The sequence below is a fragment of the Hippocampus zosterae genome, chromosome 6 (assembly GCF_025434085.1).
Source record: "Hippocampus zosterae strain Florida chromosome 6, ASM2543408v3, whole genome shotgun sequence".
NCBI classification, from domain to species: Eukaryota; Metazoa; Chordata; class Actinopteri; order Syngnathiformes; family Syngnathidae; genus Hippocampus; species Hippocampus zosterae.
The window spans coordinates 12,044,336-12,061,761 of record NC_067456.1 but is presented as its reverse complement, the minus strand read 5'-3'; the positions used below and the strand labels follow the sequence as shown (position 1 = coordinate 12,061,761).

Here is a 17,426-nt window from a genome sequence, read left to right as displayed (position 1 = left end):
TCTTAACAGTTAGCCAATAGGATTCGAGTGTTGGGTCAGTTGTCAACAACTGGTCAGCGAGGCAGCAGAGTGCCATCTGTCGTAGTACATAATATGAGCTACTGTTCCCGAACAAATATTGGCGTATGTATTTGTGTGTTTTTTTTCGTTTGTGTAACGTGACTGCATACAATAATATTTTGAAGTGAGTGAACTACAATTATGAGAAGTTGGCTTTAGCTACTACGTAGCTGGTGTTGGTGTTGTGAGGACGGGTTGCAGACAAGCAGGCAGGCAGTTTGGTAGGTGAGGTGCCCGGCCAGTATAGCCATACGTCGGATCTAAACGTGTCCAAATATCCTGCTCCCTGGACGTAAGGACCTCCTTCCAATAACCTGCTATGGATCCCTTTGACTATAACAGTACAGGTAAGGAAGTAAGAAGGTTACTGTACGGGCGGTGAACAGTACGTGACAGCATGCTAACAGCAAGCAAGCTCGCTAAGAATAACCATTCATTGTGAGTGACTTTGAGCCGCGGACACATGTTGCGAGAGGTCAATTTGACGCTTTTTAGGAGGGTGCGAAAAACTCAACGTACAATCGATCACCTTAGAAGCAAACCAAACACGGCCGTGCTTCCGCTTTCTATTTAGATTTGATATTGTTAGCCGCGTTTAGTCACGGCGTTTTGAGCCCAGTCGTGCTCAGCTTCGCTTTCCCGACCGATGATCAATAACCTCTGCTGTCGTCCCAAATATATCCAGGACGTTATTGACAAAAACAAACAATCACATTGTAAGTCAGATGTCAGAAACCACGAGAGGCGTTGTCAAACTAATGTTACCAATGGATGCCAAAAGCACTTCCTTATTGTATTTTGGATAAACGACCCAAATCACCTTTAAGAGTTTCCTTTTATGGTCGACAACAGGGCAAAAAGCAAATACGCTCTTTTGATATGTGTACAATGTGCTGAACATCAGGTGATAAAAAATGAAACGTTTGTCTCACCTTCTTTCATAAAATATCATAAAATTAAGAAAAACATTCAATTTAATTACTAATTTACCTAAACATGTATGATAAGATTATCTTTTGATTCGCAGATACGCCACATGCATCTCATTTTTTAACGTTCGTACTTGCATGCATCTCATTTTTTAACGTTCGTACTTTTTGCTACTTAGTGTACTTTACGTTACTTCCTGCCTACATTTTTCTCTTCTGCTTTCTGCTCTTATTCTCTTCTTTTAACATTCTTTGTTGCGCCGTGTCCCCCGAAAGCCAAAGAAAAAGCAAAACACGTTGATCATTGGCTTGCTCTCAGTTTTGAATACACATCGTTTTCTGCAGCTTGAGCGGCATACTTCTCTGAGTTCTGGATTACAATACAATACATGCTGATTTATATAGCGCTTTCACAACAGCGGCAGCTGTAACAAAGCGCTTAACAAAACAGTTAACATCAAGTAAAATAATAAACAACACATAACATAAAACACGGACAGTCTTGTGAGATTTAATTGATAATTTGGAGTCACATATTTTTATTCTTTTATTTTATATGACATTATTGTCATCTGGCTTATTTCAAGTAGTATTTTTATTGTCTCCTTCTATGGATATTACACATTAGCCAGTGCAGAGTTCCCTACCTATTAATAGGCATTTGTGCAGTCAGTGTGAAGCCAACAGACGCCTGTGTGCCAGAATGTATGAAGTTCACCATCCCCCCACCCCCATTTGCAATTAGGGTTTATACATTGCAACGTCTTTTTAATATCACCATTTGAAGGCACATTTCCCCTTCACATCGATTACCTATCGGCCAGATATCATCTTTACACAATTTAGGATGAAGAAATGCAGGCAATTAGCGTGGATCCATGTTTTACTACATTGACTAATATTGAATTAAGAAGCTAAACATGCCATTCATTGTTTGAGAAGTGAGTAGAGGACGAAATTCCCTCCCAGAGAATTTGCTATAGACAAGGAACATCTTGTGCTACTGCTCACGGTGCAGGGAAGATTGAGGAAATGTATGCTCGTGCTGTGGTAGCATGTGACAAGAGCAGACAATACATTGTAATTGATTGTTCTATTATTTGGAACTCGTAGAGTCACTCTAGTGACAAAATGTAGTAATTGCCTCAGCGGCATTTACATATAGTATAGCCTTGTTATAAACATCTATCCATCAATCAATCAAACTTTCTTAATGCTGAAGGAAGCTGAGATTGTGCTTTATCAAATAAGACACTTTGGCAATCATTTGTTTTTGCAACATTCCACTTGGAAACCCAAACATTAAGTTAATATGATGTCCTCAATATTTTATGATAATGCGTTGCAACGGTGCACGCTCAGTGGCAGCAGTGTTGAATCTAATGACCAAAAAGATGATCAAGATCTTTCGATATAATTCAGTGCAGTTGTACACGACTTTATGCTAAGTCATGCCAAATTGGTGATTAATTAAAACAAGATATTAGGTTCTCTTTACTTTATCAAAATATGGTAATAATGTTAATTATATTTATATATATTGGGGTTATATTGTACAGTACTGTGCAATTTTTTTCACAGCAGTCATTTTGAAATTCTGAAATAAAACAACATTTAGCAGTATCACGTTTAAATAAATAATGACAAAGTCCCACAAAACAGCGGGGTGCTGCATTTTCCAAGAAAGAAATCATGACGAGGATGTCAATAACTTTGCATTTCCAGTAAATTTGTGTTGCATGAACGAAGACTTATCTCTCGAAAAAGTAGAAGACAATTCATCAGCTTTCACACCCTGGCCTCAGACATACAGGTGGTTTATTTAGCTGACTGTGTTGGTTTGCTTGACAGTTATACAGGGCGGTGTCGTTTGTGTAACAAGGCTTCCCTGAATAAATTAGGGAAGGGCAAATAACAAACAGTAAGACAAAAATGGAAACCTGTTGTAATTCATTCAAAGTTAAGAGGTGAAAAATATTCAGACGCTCCGTTCATCTTTTAAATGCACTTTGTTTCTTCCTGCTGTAGAGCGAGCCAACCTACCAAGGAACATGATTGAGAACAGCATGTTTGAAGAAGAGCCTGACGTTGTTGATCTGGCCAGAGACTCCGCGGCATATCCGGTACTCTCAAGACACTTTACCGTACACAATGCCATCAATCACATCAATCACTTTAAAACACCCTAACTGTTCTACACTTACTACACACAACATTAATTACATCTGCACGTTTAAGTCAATTCAATGCTAGATTCTACCCTAACAAATAACACATGAGAATACATATCAAGTAAATAAAATCATGAGTTAGGTTGATAACAAGCCTGCATACAACCAAAATTGAATTCAACTGAAAAGACAATTGCCTGCCTTGTGCTTTAAGGTGTTAAAGGAACTCAACTTAATTGTATTTATAGAGCACTTTCGAACAGCCATCTCTGCATACAAAGTGCTGTACATGGAGCAATTTAACATGCACAATAAACAGTAAAACAAATCGGTAATAAAGGCGGTAGAAAACCAAGAACAAATCTAAGTCATGCTGAGTCGAATGCCAAAGAATAGAAGTGAGTTTTGAGGAGGGTTTTGAAGATGGGCAGCGAATGCCAAAGAATAGAAGTGAGTTTTGAGGAGGGTTTTGAAGATGGGCAGTGAGAAGGCTTGCCGAATGTTGCGTGGGAGGTCATTCCAGAGAGAGGCACCAGCAACAGAAAAAGTTTGATCCCCTCTGAGCCTCAGTTTAGTTCTTGGTACTTCTAATAATGTCTGGTCCGCAGACCTGAGGCGCCGGGCAGGTGTGTAGGGGCGGATGAACTCAGAGAGGTAAGGTGGCACGAGGTCATTTAGAGATTTGAAAACAAATAAGAGGATCTTGAAAATAACTCTAAAATGTATGGGAAGCCAGTGAATTTATGGCTTTTTCGACAAAAGTGCGGAGATTCAGACAATTTTTTTTTTGCCTTGACTTGCGAGCTCAAATATGAGATATAAGAGCTGTGTGGTGGGTAGTGAATTCACTTTAACACACTTCGCAATAAGCAGCAACTTGGCAAATAGTGAGCAATTCATTTCCATAAAAAGGCTTCAAGCTTTAATGCCGCTCCAAATTCACGTGAAAGTTAAACAAAACAAAGATAATCACATGATAAGTTATGATGTTGTAATACCTCCAGCAGGGGTGTCGAACCTTTTCTAACTGACGATCTACTTTTCAAGCCAACCAACCTCCCGCAATCAACCTGTTCCTGCACTCATGGACGCACGTGTCCCATGATGAGCAACAGCCATAACGGCCTCTTTCATGAACAAAACAGAAAAGTAAACTACATACAAGACAAGACCACGTTTGTGAAAAGGAAATCACTGCCTACTCTAGTGGGTGACCTGAAGCGGAGGCATGAGAAGCACTTTTGCAATGTTAAATGCATGAACATTATTATTGTAACTCATTTGTACCATTTTAAAATGCTTCTCCTGGCGCTCCATATTACCACTCTTTGCCAATGCCACCGGTGAATTGCAAATGAAACAAAGTTTGAACAAGAATTAAAAAAAAAAAAGATATTGCAATAGCTCTGATCTCAAGCTACAATTGTAGACTGCTGACCGCGAACAACTTCCGGTGATGCAGGTCGCACGCTACCGTAGGTTAAAGGTGACCTGCTTTTTTGTTTTATATTATTTTTAAGAAATAAGATGAGATAAGAAATCCATTATTAGTCTCGCAATGGAGAAATTCCCAATTCATAGCAGCAAAGTTATGAAAGTAAGAAGTAGAAGAACCAAATATAGGAGCATCTTGAAGTCAAAATAACAATGTAACACAACACAACACATAAGACACTGACAGTCGTGCAATCTTGATCACTTTTGCTGCATACACTTTGTCATTTGAAGCAGTGAGAGATGAAAGAGGAGAGGATCAAATAATCAAAAAAATCACACACAAAAAGAATGAAATACTTTTTGGGTGAAACTTAAACTGATAGGATGCTTAGGGTGGAGTGTACACTTGCAAATAGATATAATATTAATAACACACACACAGACAAACGGAATCTGTTTCATCCCAGTGATGGGATGTACCGGTAAATGCCATTTATGTGTTAATGTTAGCATCCATTGTTGAGGTTTTCGAGACCTTTCATCAACAGACATTTGAACACAAGAAATAGAGCAACATATTTCGACAGATCAAAAAATAACACTCACAGGCATAATTTCTTCAATGAAAACGAGTCATACGACTGGCATATGATTCACCCACACTAGCAGTCGAAGAAGATTCTTTGTGCCAGCACCTCTGTATGTACTGTACTGCCAACTGGTGGCCAAAGTGGGCACAGCCCCTATTTTTTTGTTGTTCTACTTCTTCCTTTCATAACTTTGCTGCTGTGAATCTGGAATTTCTCCATTGCGAGACTAATAAAGGTTTTCTTAATCTTAATCTTAAATTGGATTGCAGCATTAAATAATGACATACAATTGTTTCAATCTTAACATTCTTTTAAATTACTGTATGTTTTAAAATAAAGCATATGATATTTTTCCTTACACAAAAACACCATTGTAAAGCCCAAACCTTTGAATGTACTTTTGATGTTGGATATTAACAGGTTGCCCACACTTCCTTCATTTTGTGTCCATTGAGCCAATGATGGTGCACTGCGCTTTCAGACCTTTCCGGCTCTAGACCCAGATGACGGCGTGTATCAGCCTCGCAGCTCTCGGCTACTAGTGCGAGGCCTGGGTGAGAACGACGTGGATGATGATGAAGAGGACTGCGAGTCTTCAGCCCGTCTTCTGGGCATGTCCTTTATGAACCGCAGTGCCACCCAGAGATCGAGCGCCTCTCCTTATGTCAGACAGCTTCCACCCAGGTAGCAGGATTTCGTCCCTTCTTGACATTTTTATAATTACACTCGTGCTTTTCGACTAATTATATGCACTGTAGATAAATTGCTTACTTCTCTTGTGTCCCAGGTCATGTTCGCCACCCTCAGCCCGCACCATGATTGTTTGTGTGCTATTTCTGGTCATAGTGGCTTCCATGACCATGGTATTGTACTTTTTACCTGGGTGCACCTTTTCAAAGGTAGGCAAAAGTGAACAACCTTGTGCATTTTAAACATTTTAGGTTCCACAATTTCTCTCTGTTACTCTCACTCGCCCAGCCTGGAGGTCTTGTAATTGGTGTGTCATCCTCACAGTTATGACTTTCCAAGTCAGAATCTTTACGCCAGCTTTTCAGGGTGGAGTTTGCAACTTCTCCCCATATTTGCATTAAAAAAATATGATTATTATCATTTCATTTTTATTTTCATGGTAACTGGTTGCGCAAATCCACTTTCTATGACAAAGGGCTTCAGTCGGTGACTCATTGAGCACTCACAAAAGCTCTGAGCCACATCAAAACCTATACATTAATAAATGTGGTCATGTTTTGTTAAGAGGTTGGACACAATCTTACCTTAAAATAAACGCATTACCCAGCCAAAGCCTTACTCTTATAACAACCCCACTGATTTAAGATTAAATTGTCTGGACCGAAAACGATTTTGAATGTCTTTGCCAAAATTATGAATTATAAGTTATTACCGCCGAGCAGTCCAAAACGCACGTCACAACTATTAAGAGCAAAGAAAAGATGAGAGTTCCTACTTAATCCTTCTGCCCATCCTCAGATAGGCGCTGGAAACTGTACAGATTATCACAACAACATTGCTCCCTGTCCGGGTTGCGTATTCCAAAATGTTGCTCTTGAAACCACAGACTCAACCTCTCCCGATTGTTAGTACATCCGCCAAGAAGTTCCCAAGTACGGCGAGACCTTTTCAAATTCCATGTCAAGTTGATGATTGTTTAGAAAAGGGAATGGATTAATGGACTCTTGGTGTCAGCCATTTCTCCATGAAAATCTTCAAATTTTATTTTATTTATTTTTTTGCAGACCGGATGCCCTAAACAAGAGAACAAGACGTCAAATGGCACTGATGATGAACTCTTCCCGTGGGCACAATACCAGCTCCCTCGTAGCATACGTCCTCTCAGCTATGATCTCACCTTGAGCCCTAATTTGAGCACCATGACTTTCAGCGGCCACACTGTCATCAACATGTTTGTACTTCACAACACCAAGCGCATTGTCCTGCACAGTGCTCATCTCAATATTACCAAAGCTACATTCAAGGTGAGATTTAGGTTGAATTGGCTTTGAAAGCATAGCAACATGCAGTCTGTAATTGCTGTGCTGCATGTGTTGTGGAACACCTCGTCACTGGTGCTATCCAGTGCTGGGACCGGCACTGGATAAATGGGGTTGGGTAGGGAGGGGGTGGGGGTTAATTTTGTGTAACAACTAATCCAGACAAATCCCGTAATATCCCAAAATCATGAAGGGAAAAATCAACTGTATGTGCTGTGGGGATTTCTGAATATGCACAGAACTGGTGCCGATGCAATAATGCTTATTTTGCTGGGAAAAATATTTTAAATAATATTTCTGACTCAAATCTCATGAGATTAGATACAATACAATACAATACATGCTGATTTATATAGGCTTTCACAACAGCGGCAGCTGTAACAAAGCGCTTAACAAAACAGTTAACATAAAGTAAAATAATAAACACAACACATAACATAAAACACGGACAGTCATGCAGTTCTAACCACTTTTCCATCACACGCCTTGTTGTTTGAAGCAGTTTGAGATGAAAGAGGAGAGAATCAAAGTTTCCTTTAACCAGTGGATCAGAGACGTCATGCTCAAAATGTGCACATGTCAGCTACAAGCTAAGTTTCAAAGTCAACAAGTAGCTGTAGCATCCATTGACGAAAAAAGAGATTGGTTCCATTACAAAGACGGGAGTTCAGTGTTCTTAACCTTGTGAGAGGTACCAAACCCAACCAGTTCATATGCACACCCACCGAACCCTGAGTGAAAAATAAAAATATGATTCAAGAAGTGTTCCTTCAGTGTTGCCCCTGCAAGACAAGAATTGTTCAATTTGGCTTGACAAATCATGCAGATAGACACTATCATTCCGTGATGCATGTGAATCCATGTTGTACATATTCGTCTGACCACTTTCTTTTTTTTTTGCTCGACATTGGATGTATTAATTTATTATTATTATTTTTTTATCACCTGACATACGATCAGGACAGTCACATGTAGACTACTGAGTGAACTAAATTTCCCGCAGCACTGATTGGACAAGTAATGTAATGTGATCATCTGCAGCCAGTGATGGCCAAGCGGGTGTGTCATAACTAAATGACATGTTGAGTCGGGTGTGACTTACCCTCCATGGCAGAGGCTCTGTCGAACCCCTGAAACTGATTCACCGAACCCCTGGGGTTCGATCGAACCCTGGTTAAGAACCACTGCACTAGTTGTATGATAAGTACCATATTTTCTGCACTATAAGGCACTTCGGATTATAAATTGCACCTTCAATGAATGGCCTATTTTAAAACTGTTTTCATATATTGGGCGCAATGCATTATAAGGCGCATAGATTCAAAGCTCCAATAGTGGCTGTGGTTGTGCTATGCATCCACTAGATGGTGTTATTCTAAAGGGAATACAATACAATTGAATACAGCTTCATTTATACGGAGCCTTCACAACCGCTGCAGCTGTAGCAAAGCTATGAGAACTGGTCACAAACACGGACATGAAACATATAAATCCAAATGATATTACAAAACAGTAAATGAAAGACAAAACTTATAAAGACAATTGATTCAACAAAAAAGCACACACATCTCATGGGCTCACATCCACAAGGGGCTCAATATGCTTAGAAGTCTGAGTTGTCTCCTTTCTCCTTCGTTTAGTCAGTAGTTAACTGTGCTTTTGGTATTATCTTAGTTTCATCATGGCTGCGCAGAGCTAACAAAGTCTGAGTGTGTGTCGGCGAATGCTCATGTCAATTAGTGTCGAGCAGAACCCTTTTAGGTTGCAATTGGTTCCTGCTAATAATCACCACTAGATGTCATTGGAACACTCACAGAGGAACAACCCAATATAAAGAGATTAGAGGGCCCACTGTCGGCTTCTGAGAAAATTGAATACTTTTAGGTGTGCCTTACAGTGCGGAAAGCACAGTAATTTGTTAATTAAGACAAACGTGTCTTGGAATCATTTTCATGTGGGGTGTGCTCGTTGTTAACTTGAGCTTTCGCTCTTCCAGCTTGGTGATGGGGAGGCCAGTGATGTCACAATACTGGAGAACAAGCCAATGGAGCAGATAGCTGTTAAATTGTCTGCAGAGCTGAAGGCAGGCCAGCATTGTGTGTTGACCCTGGACTACACTGCCCGTCTGTCACACACCTACGATGGTTTCTACAATAGTTCCTACATAGATCTCGAGGGAAACAAAAGGTACATCAAGCCACGGGAGAATCTCCTAAAATAATGCGCAGACTTTATTTACAATCTAACACTTGTCACTAGACCTACAAAGGAAAACTAAATAAGAAATAACTTTTCCCCAGGGTCCTCGCTGCTACCCAGTTCGAGCCATTATATGCGCGAAAGGCCTTCCCTTGCTTTGATGAGCCATCATTTAAAGCCACCTTTCTGGTGAAAATCAACAGGAAACCAGAGCACATGGCACTCTCCAACATGCCTAAGGTACTTTAGGGTTATTATAGTTATTCATGTTTTTAATTTCTCCCAATTCTAGTTTCAAGTCTTGCAGCGTGAATTTTGTCATAATAAGTGGTGACATGTCGAGTGAAAATGGCGATAAAGTATGGCTTGTGCCTGTCTGCTTTGTGATAAGAGAGCCTCTGAATTGAAGGGGAGGTGCGCTAACACAGCTTCACTTTTTTTCCCCTCTACATGGCTTTTTCCATTTTCAAAATGGTAAGAGACAGAATGAAGTTTAAAATGGGAATGCATGACCCGATTAGGGGACACTCCTTATGCCCATCACATAAAGTCTACCTGTGCAATTATAAGGAGAAATAAAACCAAGACGATTTGTATTATTTTTGTCCTGGGTGCACACAATACTACACCCACAATAAAACATAATCATGTTAAAGTAATTTATTATGTCTCCGAGAGGAGCAATCAAAATGCAATGTCATTTATCAGTATAAAGGCAGAATTCACATGCTGGATATCTTTTCAATGTTGTGACTCGTGATTCTATTGTAAGGCATTAGTTTCTTTTTCTTTTCTTGGGAATCACATACGTCATCTTCGTCCTCCTTGCAACTTTAAGTTCTTGGCATGCGGATATTTTATTTACTGATAAGTACAGTTTGTCTGAGGAACCAAAAACACACCCACCCTACAATGTATGTCTCAGGCAAAGACCACGCACCTTTCCAGTGACCTCCTGCAGGATGAGTTTGCAAAGACCAGTGTCAACATGAGCACTTACTTGGTGGCATTCGTTATTGGTAACTTCGCCGCCGTGAGCAGAAACGTCTCTGACACTCTGGTAGGGTTGATTTATGAAGTGCTTTCCTATTTGGATAATCTGTTTTTTTTGTATCATTCAGGCTGACAATCTGGATCTGTGTCATGTGATTTGTAGGTGTCTGTGTACAGTGTACCCCAGAAGAAAGAGCATACCAACTACGCTTTGGACACGGCAGCCAAACTACTGGAATTTTACAATGACTTCTTTGAAATTGACTATCCCCTGCAGAAACTTGGTAGACGTTGTCATTGTACCCCTCCCCCTAAACCCCAACTCAGCATTAAAGACCCCACTGTAATCTTATTTTCTTCTTTGTCAGACTTCGTTGCCATCCCAGACTTCCTGGCAGGAGCCATGGAGAACTGGGGTTTGCTCACCTTCAGAGAAAGCAATTTACTGGTGGGGGAGCACTCCTCCCTTATGGAAAAACAAGATGTTGCTTCAGTCATTGCACATGAGCTGGCTCATCAGGTACTTGTTTGTTATTGTATTTATTTTGTTTTGTTTTTTTACCAACATTGTAATGAAATAAGAGGATGCGGCTGAAATAATGTATCACTTATGTGTTCCAGTGGTTTGGAAATTTTGTCACAATGAGTTGGTGGAGTGACCTGTGGCTCAACGAAGGCTTTGCTACTTACATGCAGTTCACGTCACTGCAGATACTCATGCCACACCTTGACACGGTAAGTGGTCTTCAAGTCTACACATAAAGTGGTGAACAAACTTTTCACACCACCAGTTAGTCAAAGGTTTGATGAGTTTGAAGGCAGTTGTATACTACAAGTGCCCTAAATTAGCAGTACTAGTCATTTGTATTTTCATTTTCTATAATGCTCTGTTGTTCCATTAGGATGAATGAGAGTTTTCACAGTCGTGTTTCTGTAACGGTTAACTACATATATTGTAAAAATGTCCTAACTGCCATGAGATATTGTTTCTTGCTAAAAATCATAATTATAATGAGTCATTATTTTTATTCAATGTTTTATAAAAATCTGAAAAAATGATAAATGTTATTTTCTTCACATGTCAAATTATAGTTTACTGACATCCTTGAAATGAAAAATTATTGATTAGGATTGATTCATTTTGGACTCCTCATGGAAAGCTGCCTCAAATGTGGATATTCAATTTGAAAATTCTCATTTCAGGCTGCGTCAGTGCATTTGCACTGCACAACGCCAAAAAAAATTAAAAATGTATAACTACGTGATGGGTAGGTAGGCGGTTGTAGTGGCTTTTCTGGACGTATTTATACGTCATGGGGAATAAAAGTGTTAATAATGCTGGATGGTCTTATCTCATTTTCACAACAGTTGGTCAGTATGTCACCATATCAGGTGTTGTGCTACAGGTTTGTATGTTGCTATTAAGTTTTAAGTGTTTGTGTTTGAAGGGCAACTTGTTCTTAGAGGCTCGATTCAGAGCATTGGACCAAGATGCACTAAACTCCTCCCACGCTGTCTCTACCGAAGTCAATACATCAGAGCAGGTGCAAGAGATGTTCGACTCTGTGTCCTATAAGAAGGTGCACTTTTATATATTTTTATTATAGTTCCTGTCTGAATAATTCAGATCGCCATGAAAATGTGTTGTCCTTCGGTCTTGCAGGGGGCATCCATTCTCCTGATGTTGAACGCCTCTTTGCCTGGTGACCAGCAGTTCAGAAAAGGTATTATTCAGTATCTAAAACAGTTCTCTGGTTTAAACACTGACACCGATGACCTCTGGAACAGTCTAACTGAGGTAGGTGCATTGTTGTTATTCTGTTATTATGTTGGGATAAAAGAATAATGATGCTGACAACTCTTGGATCTTTTTTTTGGGGGGGGGGTGGACGGGGGGTGGTCCTTAGGTAGAGGTCTCAAGTCAGAGTCCAAATGTGTCAGAAATGATGAGGTCATGGACATCCCAGAAAGGCTTCCCTTTGGTTACAGTCTCCCGCAAGGGGGATGCAGTGACTCTTAAACAAGAGATTTTCCATCTGACAGTAGACAGCAGCACATATTCCTCCAGGTGAGCTAAATCCCCTTCCTCACCCTCCTCTTGCCCCTTTTCTTTCTTCCTTGTGTAACGTGGTCAAGGGAAATCACCAGAGCAAAGGTCTATTTTATTATGCACTCTCTCCTAGCTTGTGGACTATTCCAGTGACATATGTGAATGACAGCTGTGGTTTGGCCCCTGAATGCAGACAAGTGTTCATGCTGAAGACCAAGTCAGGTGAATGACAATTTTCTAATATCGGTCAATATCTTGTAATTTGAGTACCTCAGTTAAAAAAAAATGCTCCGGGATTTTTATTCTGCCTTGAGTACCCGCTTCATTCATTCATTGCAGCAACAATTGTTCATGCTACACATGACAGCAACATGAGAAAACCAGAAAGCCAACTTCAAAATAATCCTTACCTGACCAAATAATATATGGACATCAATGCCTAGGTTCACTTTAATGTTGAAGTTGTTCTCAGCAGCGTGTAGGAGCGATGCGGCTGATTTGACTTTTCTTCCAGACTGCGTTTGAGGTGTTTATTGCCATCACAAAAGGTTGCTACATTGTCCTGAAATAATATGGCATCGTTAATGATTAAAGGTCACGAAAAAAACAACAACTTAATTATGCTGATACTGTTTTGTATAGTGCCTGTTGCTAGCGTTTAGCGCTAGCAGCATTTTTCGCTGGCAGCGCTCAAGTTACTAGACGTCAACAACTCTGCAGACTTTCATGCTTGCAGCCTGACAGAGTTGCCGTTCCTGCTGATCACTTTTTAATAAACCAGGCTTAATCAAGTGTGCTGTTTTAGCCAGAAAAAAATCGCTACTTTGCTTTTGAAGTCACTTCATCTCATATTCATTTTGTCTAAATTCTCTATTGTTTCGAGAGAGGAATACTGTGTGCTGCTCTGCACAGTTTAAATGTATGTATAAAATATTTAATTTAAAAATTAAATCAGTTGGTTGTTCATTATTTAGATATCTATACACCGTATTTTCTGCACTAAAAGGCGCACTGAATTATGAGGCGCACCTTCAAATAATGGCCGATTTTGTATTTTTTTTCATATTTCGGACGCTTTGGATTATAAAACGCAATCTACAATGCATCCACTAAATAGAGCTACGCTCCTTCCGTTTGACTCGTGAGGCGTTCAAGACCGCCTCCGAAAAACGCAAATTAACGATTACTTCACTGAAACTACGAAAATTGAAAATAATGCATCAAAACAGAAAATAAAGCGAGGAAATCACAAAATAAATTCTATAGCCCCCCCCCCCCCCATCAGAATTAATTTTGGCATTTCCTTGAGCGTAGCTCCAACAGAACGATCAGATGTCAGTAAAATGTAGGTGACAGGACTGTCTCAGAAGTGTTTCTTATTTATTCCCTTGTTGTGTACTGTATTCACAAATGAGGAAATCACAAAATAAATCCTGGAGGGAGGCTGTAGAATTTATTTTGTAATTTCCTCGCTTGATTTTCTGTTTTGATGCATTATTTTAATTTTCGTAGTTTCATTGAAGGAATCGCTCGGATATCCAAATACCAAAATATACGCAAGCTGCATGCCTATTATTAAAGTGTAATCAGTTGCCAAAGTTTGTGCATGCTAAGTGCTAATTCGTTGAAACAGTTTTGCATGTCTTCTTCTTAGCCACTCTGAAGGTGCCTGAAACTGTGAAATGGCTGAAGCTGAACTACAGGAGCTCAGGCTTCTACATCGTTGACTATGGAGACGAAGGCTGGGCTGCTTTGGCAGACGCTTTGTCCAACGACTTCCAAGTTCTCACACAGGAGGATCGTGCTTCGCTGATACATGACATCTTTGCTCTCTCCCTGTGGGTTTTCAAATCAAACACCCTTATGTAGTTGTGTTCATCACCCTGTGTGTCTTTTTTTCCTTTTTTTTAACACTGTTTTTCGCTTCACTTCAGACTGGGGCGCGTGTCCTTCCGCCAAATTTTCAGCCTTCTAAAGTACATGCCAAATGAAACTGAGACGAGTCCTATAAGGGAGGCCTTGCTGCAGCTCAACCAGATCTACCAGATGTTGCACAAAAGATACGAGCAGGGCCTCTGCGCCCGCATGAAGGTGCGCACACACAGTAGAAAGGATATTGGAAATGTTTTTCAGTGTGCTTTAGTTAGGGAGGTTACATGAATAAAAAAAGTGTGCTAAACTAAGTTATCTGATCTGTCCTATTGCTGCCTGAACTGTACGGCTTGGTGTAATGTAATGCGAAACTTTTCATTTTAACATTTGTTTCCATTAACAGATTTATAAGTACTTTGCAATTTCTTTTTGGTCTTCTGGACCGGTTGGGTTTCCCTGATTTGAATTTGTGAGTTAATCATGGCACATGCACCCCCAAAAATGTGATCTAATCATTTTGAGAAAACCTTTTGATCCATCTTTGACCACATGCTGTTTATTTTTCTTTTTAAACGTTTCAAGTTAACATTTGACTTCTCCTTGAAATATTTGCAGAGATATATTCTGAATCAGTACGGTGCACTGATGGATAACCAAACATGGGACAAAGAGGAGCGTCTGTCCAAACAGTATCTGCGATTTGCCCTTTTAGAGATGGCCTGTGATCTGGGGCACGACAAATGCAAGCAGCACGCAAAAGGCATGTTTAAGCACTATGTCGAATCCAACGGAACCTTCAAGTGAGTAAAGTTTTGTACTGAATCTACAACTACATGATTCAAATGAAATTACTGTTGACAGAAGGAGATGTTCATAACCTGAAATGTGATTAAAAAAAAATATTTTTGGTAGGATTCCGGGTGATCTGCAGCGAGTTGTATTCCGTGTGGCAGCTCAGTCCAATGAAGACTGGGAGACTTTGCTCTCCATGTATCACTATGCCACTTACGACTCCGAGAAGAAAAATATGATACAGGGCTTAGCTTCCACACAGAACGCACAGAAAATTGTGTGGTAAGTGTTGCATGGATCAACACATTCATCATCACGTACTTTCTAATAAGCCGATTAGAGGTTAGGGTTTCCTGGTCTGCCTTTGGAAAAATATAACAATATAATTCTGAAACAAAACAAAACTATTCTGTTCAGTATTGTGTTCGCAGCAACAGCATTTTGCAACTGTGGTTCGACTCGTTGACGATGAGAAAGATGAAGTCGAACAAGTTTTCAGTTGATTCCTGTTCATTTTTGCAAAACGTTCATACAGTGCATTTTAATGAAGTCCTAGACAGAACCGTCCAATTTTGAAAGCTCCTGCACACTTACACACGCATACTGACTATTGAAAAGCTGACTTGCCATTTTGTGTCTTGGTGGTATGACTTCTTTGGTTTATGCTGTTGGATTTAAGTTTCGTTATTAGATTAAAATGTTTGGTCTTATTTTATTTTTTGGTGTGTGCCTGAAATGAATTTTTTGCTCATTACGCCCATGTTGTTCCTTTCAGGCTTCTCAATGTCGGTTTGAATGGAAAGACCATCAAGGCACAGTACCTTCCCTTGCTCTTCAAAACCGTCTGCCAAAACTTTGCTGGCAACTTGATTGCTTGGGACTTCGTTCAAGACAACTGGAACCAGATCACACAAACGTGTGTGGCATATTTTAAGAAGAAAGTAGTTCCATACATGAGGACAAAACAGAATCTCATGAGTGTTTTTGCTTGTAGGTTTCCCTTAGGTTCATTTTCCCTGCAATCAATCATCAAGGCTGTCACCTCTCAGTTTTCTACAGAGTCACATTTTAATCAGGTATATATTTTGATCCAAGAATAAAAGTTCAGTGAGTGTTGTCTTATACTTTGTTGCTTGTGTGTGTGTGCGTGCGTGCGTTGTGCAGGTGCAATGGTTCTTCTCCAACGTGAGGGAGAGCGGCACTCAGTTGAGAAGCGCACGGGAAGCGCTGGAGACCATCCGACTGAACCAACGTTGGATGGAGAGGAATCTCCCCTCTCTCCGTACACAGCTTTAATGCGGGCCAGGCACTCCTTCCGTTCTCCACTCACCTCCGCTGCCCCCTGTAGCAGTTTAACTGGCCGACTGGGGTACGTTGTCAAGACAACCGCAAAGTTTGCACTTTTGTCTCTAAGCTCTGTGTAGTCTGATTTGAGCTGGACGGGGTAACCTCTCGTGTATGACTCCCGTGAGATTATTAGCTAGCTCAGGGCGGCTCTGATTGTATCTGGCAGAAAGATGTCAGACCTAAACACTCCTCACACTTGAAGCTGTCGACCAAACCTCACATCAGACAATCATGCGATCCACTTTTTCTTTACAAAACCCTTTCAATCAGTGACTGTATGAGCTGTTTAATGGCTGCTCCCAAAAGAGCAGGTACATGAGTCAACACTGTTTCCTGTTCCATGAGCCCTAGACGGCATCTCTGCTTTAATGTCGACTCCTCTGCACAAGTCAAATTTGCATTGGCTCCTCTTGATAAATTCTGAAGAGCAACAATTGCAGCCTGCAATTATGCATCCTGCAGCGTTCAATATTTTGGAAGGGGTGAGGAAGTGGTTGGTCGGCCAAAAAAAAAAAAGTCCTTCCCACAATGTACAGGAGATGGCGCAGTAAACCACTGTGCGGGTTTAAAAGCAACCAACGTGTCTTAACTAAAACAAGCAGCACACTGGTCACCCAAAAGGTTTGCAGCAATGATCCGATGTTCTTGTAAAATTCTAGAATTATAATGTAAATGTAAATACAGAAGCAGTTTTGGATGTGCCGTTTTTATTTAATCTCTAGTCTTGATTTTGCTCCACTTGAATTTTAGCTTTTTCTTCTGTACATAAAATGTGTAGCGGACATTTATTGATAACATTTGATGAAGGCTCTTCTCCAGACACTTTTTACTCTGTTTGCAGGAGGCCACTTATGAAGGTGTTGTTTGTATAAGGGCTCTTGTGTATAGAAGAATGTTTATTTCGGGCAATTGTCCACAATTGCCTCATACAATGGCTTAAAGTTACTCCATCTCCAGAATAAAAAGCTGACACCCTA

General features: G+C 40.2%; 1 protein-coding gene across 2 annotated transcripts; it reads left to right on the top strand.

The window, feature by feature from the left end:
• Positions 1-20: 20 nt before the first annotated feature.
• Positions 21-17,426, top strand: lnpep (leucyl/cystinyl aminopeptidase). 2 transcript variants are annotated; one of them, XM_052067853.1, is made up of 22 exons: positions 21-407; positions 3,018-3,112; positions 5,669-5,871; positions 5,975-6,086; positions 6,942-7,181; positions 9,193-9,383; positions 9,497-9,635; positions 10,321-10,455; positions 10,552-10,672; positions 10,757-10,908; positions 11,010-11,123; positions 11,837-11,968; positions 12,052-12,190; positions 12,300-12,456; positions 12,572-12,660; positions 14,093-14,276; positions 14,373-14,529; positions 14,926-15,110; positions 15,223-15,384; positions 15,878-16,018; positions 16,097-16,178; positions 16,267-17,426. In XM_052067853.1, the coding sequence occupies exons 1-22, from the start codon at positions 380-382 to the stop codon at positions 16,396-16,398; spliced, it is 3,090 nt and encodes a 1,029-aa protein (XP_051923813.1). In that variant the 5' UTR covers positions 21-379; the 3' UTR covers positions 16,399-17,426. The 2 variants fall into 2 exon arrangements, with proteins under 2 accessions (XP_051923813.1, XP_051923812.1); XM_052067852.1 differs by having other exon boundaries at positions 10,552-10,908.

Excerpts from the sequence above, each read along its gene's own strand:
- lnpep (XM_052067852.1), top strand. The coding sequence starts at position 380 with ATGGATCCCTTTGACTATAACAGTACAG. Across the intron at positions 9,384-9,496 it reads GATCTCGAGGGAAACAAAAG|GGTCCTCGCTGCTACCCAGT; the intron begins GTACATCAAGCC and ends ACTTTTCCCCAG. Across the intron at positions 10,909-11,009 it reads CACATGAGCTGGCTCATCAG|TGGTTTGGAAATTTTGTCAC; the intron begins GTACTTGTTTGT and ends TATGTGTTCCAG.